This window comes from Neolamprologus brichardi, chromosome 15, assembly GCF_056152115.1.
Source record: "Neolamprologus brichardi isolate AB-2024 chromosome 15, ASM5615211v1, whole genome shotgun sequence".
Taxonomy (NCBI): Eukaryota; Metazoa; Chordata; class Actinopteri; order Cichliformes; family Cichlidae; genus Neolamprologus; species Neolamprologus brichardi.
In genome coordinates this window covers 21,008,181-21,015,339 of record NC_142118.1, presented here as the reverse complement: position 1 = coordinate 21,015,339, position 7,159 = coordinate 21,008,181, and the positions used below count along the sequence as shown (strand labels likewise).

The 7,159-nt window shown below is 34.7% G+C and overlaps 1 protein-coding gene across 2 annotated transcripts; it reads right to left on the bottom strand.

Moving 5' to 3' along the window:
* Nucleotides 1–241: 241 nt before the first annotated feature.
* On the bottom strand, nucleotides 242–6,222 carry LOC102794145 (uncharacterized). Of its 2 annotated transcripts, XM_035908885.2 has the most exons (8): nucleotides 6,150–6,186; nucleotides 5,940–5,959; nucleotides 4,889–5,080; nucleotides 4,187–4,441; nucleotides 2,410–2,445; nucleotides 1,984–2,013; nucleotides 1,139–1,174; nucleotides 242–801 (listed from the first exon to the last, which is right to left on the bottom strand). In XM_035908885.2, the coding sequence occupies exons 2-8, from the start codon at nucleotides 5,953–5,955 to the stop codon at nucleotides 695–697; spliced, it is 672 nt and encodes a 223-aa protein (XP_035764778.1). In that variant the 5' UTR covers nucleotides 5,956–5,959; nucleotides 6,150–6,186; the 3' UTR covers nucleotides 242–694. The 2 variants fall into 2 exon arrangements, with proteins under 2 accessions (XP_035764778.1, XP_087708300.1); XM_087852174.1 differs by lacking the exon at nucleotides 5,940–5,959 and having other exon boundaries at nucleotides 6,150–6,222.
* Between the last annotated feature and the right edge of the window lie 937 nt (nucleotides 6,223–7,159).

Sequence of the window (7,159 nt, the reverse complement as noted above, 5' to 3'; positions counted from 1 at the left end):
GAACCACACACTGATATGCTCCTTTAAGTTCACTTCTCAATATTTATTAAAAAAAAAAAAAAAAAAACGGTCGGGGGCGGGGCAACTCCTTTAATGACAGTTTCTGGTTTTATTGTGTTCCACACAATGAGTGTGTAAATATTAATTCAAGATTTGAAGCGAAAATAGAATTCTAGAGAAAGAATTAATGAACTGAAAAGAAGCACAAAAACCTGTAAACTTGAACTATATCTACTTGTTGAAATGTGTTACAGCTGTAACGTCTAACCCTAAATCAGAAACAGTTTTTAATGTCACTTAATAAAGAATGTCTTTGAATTCAGTATGAACAAAAGCAACAAATGACACCAAGATATCCTCTCAATAAATTTGTTATTTTAAGTTATATAAGCATTACTGCAATAACTGGGAAAGAAATGGTTCTGTTTTCTTATAGCTCACTTTTCAGTCTTGACTTGACATCTGGACATGTGAGTAAAGCAACATTTCATCTTTAGCATGCTACAGTACCAATGATCAAAAGATTCATCCCTAAAACATCTATACCAGCTTTCATAACTATAATACATAGCTAACACATCTTTAATGATTACAAAGGCATGATATATTACATATATTTTGTTTTATATACAGTATCAAGAAAACATACTGTGAAATTGTTAAATTATTGCTTTTGGATTTTGTTTTGCAGTCCTCATTTCCCACTTTTATTTCTCTTCCATATTTTGGAGCTGAATGACGTCACAACTGTCATCAGCAAAGGAACAATCAATCCAGCAATCTGTACCAGAGGATTCAAGCCTAAAATTAAGAAAAATAAAGACAAAAAGAGTAATAAGCCACAGTGGACCATACTTATGGTAGAGAGAGTTTCTGAGACACATTCTGTGTGAGACACATAAATCATCCATATGTCTGCAGTAGCTGGTTTCCGAAAACTGAAAGTACTAAGTACTTTTTCAAGTTCAACTGACTCAAGTGACCTGTAAGACTAGTTCTGAGTAGAGTGACATTTGTGTTTGCTCATCACTACATTCTGATTACATTGTAAACAGGCTGAGTGATTTCTCCAGAACATGTTATTATATGTTTTAGGATACACCACCAACAAAGCTAAAACTTATACAGTGATACTTACAAGGTCTGATTTTTTTCCAGATGGGGCTACCTAAACCTAAAAGTAAAATGAAAAAAGAAGAGTAACTCGTCTATTATTTTTACCACTCACACACAAATGACAGAATGTAGGTAAATAAAGGTTTAGACATAGTCATGTATGCTTTCCTTTATCTCTTTTTTATCAATTCATGAACAAAATAGATATAAACACTAGTACAATATTAAATAACCTCATTATTTAGAGGGAGAAACCAAAGTGATAAAAAAATATTCTTTTTATTTTGGTGAAATACCATGGACAACCAACATCTAGATGTTATTCTACCCCAGAAGGTTGATTCTGTTCATCTGGACATTTCTGGGCAATGTTTTTCAGTGGGAAAAACATTTCATCACCCATCCAAGTGACTTCTTCAGTCTCCGCTCACTGCTGGTTTCCCCAACTTTATAAACAGTACATTCACACGATGACTGCAAATGTGCTGTTTATAGGGTTGGGGAATCAACCTTTTGGGATTTACTTACCAGGATGGTTGAGCATACATCAAGAAATTCTATTCTACCATGCTAGCTTATGTGTGAATTAGACTTGCACAGAAATTTACATTGTAACTGGAAAGTCATTTTAATTCAGTTCCGTCACCTTCCACACAACCTGATGTGCACATCCGCAAAAATGTTACTACACTTCAGGTTGATGCAGTTGGCAATGTCTTAAATGGTGTGGAAAGTTGCAGCATACAGGCTTTCCGGTTATGCTGTGACTTAGGACACATTGGGATATTTGTTCTAAAAACTGTACCTTTATGAAGATAAAAGATGAAGACATGAATAAGGATAAAAATTATTAATAATTATACTTACACACGAATATATTCCAGATACTGGAGCAACCTAAAACACAAAAAAATGATGTTAAGGTAATGCTAACACAGTTAATACTTACAAAGTTCAAATATGTTTCAGGCAGGGCTACCTAAACAAATAGAAACAGAGCAATAAGTTGTCTGGTATATTTTGCTACTGAAACACAAGTCGTAAGATAATTATACCATTGTCATATGTGTTTTTTTTTTCTTTTTGCTCGTTTGTTTTGTTTTTATTTTATTTCAACCCAGTGGATGCAACAGAAATATTGAGCATTATCTATATTACAATCTTATAGAACATAACAAGAGATATTTGCTCTTAACACTGTATATTAGAACATAGAATTACTTATTTATATTTTTTATGTTTTAGTATGAAATATGTTAAAAATAAGATTAAAAAAAATACAGTCATACTTACAAAGTCCAAATATTTTCCAGATGAAGAAACCTAAAACTGAATTAAACAAAATTGTGCTCATTAAATAAATCTTTGATCAAAGTCATATACGCCTTTCTTTTACTTTTTTTCATCATTGAATAAACATATTATTTAGAGGGAGAAACCAAAGTGATAACAACCAAAAAATCATGGAAGAACAACATCTAGACCTTATACTACCATGCTAACTTATGTATGATCTAGACTTCTGCAGGAAATTTACATTGTAACTAGCGATGTTACCAGAATGGCCTTTTAACCCTTTGCCGTCACCTTCCACATAACCTGATGTGCATATTCCAAGAAATGTTACTGTACGTCAGCTCGATGCAGTCGGCAACAACTTGAATGGGATGGAAGCATGGGCTTAAAAGGGCTTTCTGGTTATGTTGTGAGTTAGGACACATTGGGATATATCTAAAAGCTGTACCTTTATAATATATTAACCTAAAACACCAACAAATGATGTTTTAGGAAACAACTAAAAAATTAACAAAAACTAGTACAGTCATACTTGCAAAGTCCAAATATTTTTCAGATGAAGCTACCTAAACCTCAAATAGGGGAAAAAGAGAGCATTAATTTGTACAGTATCTTTTACTACTCAAACACAACTGATATGCCTTACGCATAGGTACTTTTAATTACACCATGGCTAGACATTACTTAGATTTTCATTAAAGTAGCTCATTTATGATACAAACCATTGGAAATGACCAGAACCATCTTTCAATATGAAGACACACAAAGGAGTTTTGACTAGTTAGGCTATGTTTTTCAGTTTGGTGTTTATTTTGCACAGAGCACTGCAAGAGACATTGAAAAAGAAATGAAAAAAAGATATACTATTGGGAGATGGCGAGAAAACTTTTTTCTCCAGGTCAGAGTATGCCTTGCGGTGAGTGTGTCACCTCTTCAGATGTCTCTCACTTATATAAAAACTGTGTTTACTGCAAAGCACTGATTTAATGTCTTCATATTAGGTCAATCTCAAAATAAAAATGTATGAATCTCTCCCACGGGTGTGTCCCTTTCATCACTGTGGTTGTTTTCAAGGTCTCAGTACTGACGTGGAAGAGCAAGGACTAAAATGAAAAATTGTTTAGTTGTAAGTAAGCTATTAAGACTCGACTGTGTTTGTTTTCCTCCGAAACAATAAGTTCCGTTGGAGCAGCCTTTCAATGCATCTCTCTGTCTCTCGCTAGCAAAGTTGACCCCGACACGAACCCGACGTATTAGCCAGAGATACCTTTACTACGGTTTGGAGCCATGGACTTGTTTTATATACGAGATCGCTGCAAAAAGTGCAGCCTTACCTAATGTCCACCCTACTGTTACTCATTTTACATTAAGATTTAAAAGTCTAGTTGGTATTGGTATGGCAAGTAAGCTTCAGTAATAGTAATAAATCACACAGCAATAGTACATTCATGTAGTTGTAAAAAACATGATAATATATTAAGTAATCCAAAGCATTCAGAATACGTTACTCTCATTGAGCAACGTAACAGAATACGTTACAAAATACGTTTTGGGGCATGTATTCTGTAATCTGTTGTGGAATACATTTTAAAAGTAACCTTCCCAACACTGTGTGCCAGAAAATATTGGAGTTTTTTCTTTTGTTTGTTTGTTTTTTTAAATAATGTGACCATACCATGAGAAATAAGGAACTTTAAATTTGGTGGTCATCAAGAAAACACAAAGATGAATATTCAGATATATCAGATAGATAAAGGTATTATATCATACTTACAGAAACTTGGGATGTGTTGCCACAAAGAGATCAAGTTGTGAATTAAGCCTGGAACTGGGAATTCAGAACCAAAAAATCTTTTGATGTCACCCGACATGGTATCATTGAGGTTGCAACTGAGGAGGTGGCCTTCAAAAAACAGACAGTCCACTGTTAGGTGGACATTTGGGTTGTTCACCTGCCTCCGGCTTTCAGCTACAACATGGTGAGGATCAAAGGTGTGATGCATCACCACCAGTATTACTGGTTTGCCAGCTGTAAGTGAAGAGACAACAGGATCAAATGATTCAGAAACAAGAGTTTGGTCTTTTTGCCTGCACGTTAAATGTAGCCTTTCTGTTTACTTCCAATTTTGTATTTTATATTTATTTCCCACTTTACAGGCCAAATATTCTAAGTGAACGTAGCATGAGGCCATAATCACTAAAATCACTAAAAGGAGTAATGATAACCAAAACAACATATCAAAAGTAGGACAAATTAGGGGGTGCAATTAATGTGCTAAACAAAACAACACTTGGCAAATTGCAATTGTTGTTAGTTATTAAACTTGCATTCTGTAAATTACCATGATATTCACATCTACAATGAGTGTATACAAATTTCACTTTCATCTTCACCCTACAGCAATAACTTCAATCAAAACTCAATGTGTCATGCATGCATGTATTATTTAGCATTTAGTTATTTAACATTTCTTACGAGTTATGTTGTGCAGGGCCTCGCCAATGTCTGTTCCAACTCGTGAAACAACAGGACAGAAGACTAGAAGGTAGTCACATTCTGCTGCAGAGGTCACGTCTGTTTGTCCAATACTTTTGAGCATTTGAACAACTGGAAAATGGGCCCCATTTGTTTTTCCTGCTTCCCACACAAAGAATTTTTTCCATGACTCTAAAATGAAACAAAAAGAAAAATTGGATCCTTGTTTAGATGTAACATAATTTTTAATGAGTTAATGTGTATCAACCATATAAACAGTGCTTAACAGTGCTAATCTAAATCCAGATATTTTAAAGAAGAACCAGATTGAATTCATGTGGCTATATTCCTGTCTTCCCTATCAAAGAGCAGGGCAAAGGGCAGGGCACACCCTGGACACGTCCCCAGTGTGTACACGTAGAGACAGGCAACCATCTGCACTCACACCTATAGGCAATTTAGAGTTAACGATTAACGTATCCCGACTAACTGCATGCCTTTGGACTGTGGGAGGAAGCTGGAGTACCGAGAGAGAACCCACGCAAACACGGGGAGAAAGACCCCAGCCAGGAGTCAAACTCAGGACCTTCTTGCTGTGAGGCAACAGTTCCAGAGTGTGCCACAGTGCTGGACATAGTGAAAATCAAAATTTAAAATTAAAGTGGGATAATTCTATTTTTTTTTATACCATCATTAGAATTTACTGTGAGTATCGTTGGTTTCCATTAATTTCTTGTTTAGCTGCAAACTGAAGCCTCCCCCAGACCACCTGTGGCTAAAAAATGCTTGCAACTTTATATCATTTCAAGTGTAATTATTAAATAAAGCTTATTGTCTTTAATAGTGAAATATCTGACAACTTTAATTTTGAAAAGTAAAACTTAAAAAGTCTTGATGCATGCTCAATCATCCAGGTAAGTAAATCTCCAAAAGTTATTTCTGTTCATCAGGACGTAGCATTTTCAGTGGGGGAAAAACGCTACGTCCAGATGAACAGAATCAACTTTTGGAGATAAAACTTAAAAATTCAAAAGCACCATATTTTCCTCACCATGTCTTTGTACCATGTCTCTGAGGGGGGAGAAGAGAAAGGAGCGTTTAGTCAAAACAACAATGAATAATCATGGTCAGCAGTTTCACTTTCTGTTCACTTTTTAAAAAGCTAGGCTAATATTGGCCTAGAGAATATGTATATGTCTGGGCCTGCTAGAGCTGTGAAGTTCACAGCTTCACATGGAAAGATTTTGAGAAATTCACTTACACAATAGCTTGAGTATACAGTCTCTGGTATATCCTTCGAACACTGAAAAGGGAGTGAAGTCCTTCCCTGTCAGTGAAGCACTTTCATTTTCGATTTTAAAGTAACTGCCCAAACAGGAACGTTAACTCTTTCAGTGTTTGAAAAAAATAAGATCAGAACACAGCAGTAGTGGAAGTGGGTTAACAGAGTGTAAAACTGTAGAATAAATAAATGGGTCAGGTGAGAATTTAAAGGAAAAGCAATATAAACTGTAAAAAGGTTATGCTGGACTGTAGACAAGTTTTATTGTCCCTTGCCATTATTTTCCAAGTGTTTAGAAAGAGGAAACTCATGCTTCAAAAATATGCTATCAAAAATAGATCCCCTCCTTTGGTGTTTTGATTGCTGTGGCAGGGAAAACTGTAAAACATACTGGTCCAGTTGTGTTTAAGTCTGATAACTGTGCATCATAAGATATGATAATATAAATAAGATAACCTTTATTAGTCCAACACGTGGGAAATTTGATTTGTTACAGCAGAAAGTGGACAGTGTAAAGTTACATAGCAAAAATTTGAAAAAAACACTGGAATAAGATAAGATGATAAGAATAAGAATAAGATACTGTACACAATAAAATAAAAATAAAATACTATATACAACTGATTTGTATTCATCACAGATAATTTAAATATAATTAATAAAATTGCACAAAACAGCATCCTTACTTTCTGAGCTGTTATTTAAAACTTACTAACCTGTTCAACTAAACCTAAATCTTAACCAGAACATTATATCATACAGCAATACACAGAGGAAATGCTTTGCTTAAGAAGAAGCAAAAAGAGGAAATATAGCCACATGTTGAACTTTAAAAAACGTTAATCTCATAGCACCTATGGCTGAAACATTGGATACAAAATTTACACAACCATCTCTTCAGAGAGGATTTTTTTGACACAAGTATTGGACAAGAGCAGCAAGTTATTCTTTTGGAACATTTTAGCATCTCAGATCTCACTGTCAAACTC

Excerpts from the sequence above, each read along its gene's own strand:
- LOC102794145 (XM_035908885.2), bottom strand. Across the intron at positions 2,014-2,409 it reads CTGGAAAATATTTGGACTTT|GTTGCTCCAGTATCTGGAAT; the intron begins GTAAGTATGACT and ends TTTGTGTTTTAG. Across the intron at positions 1,175-1,983 it reads TATCTGGAATATATTCGTGT|GTTTAGGTAGCCCCATCTGG; the intron begins GTAAGTATAATT and ends TTTTACTTTTAG.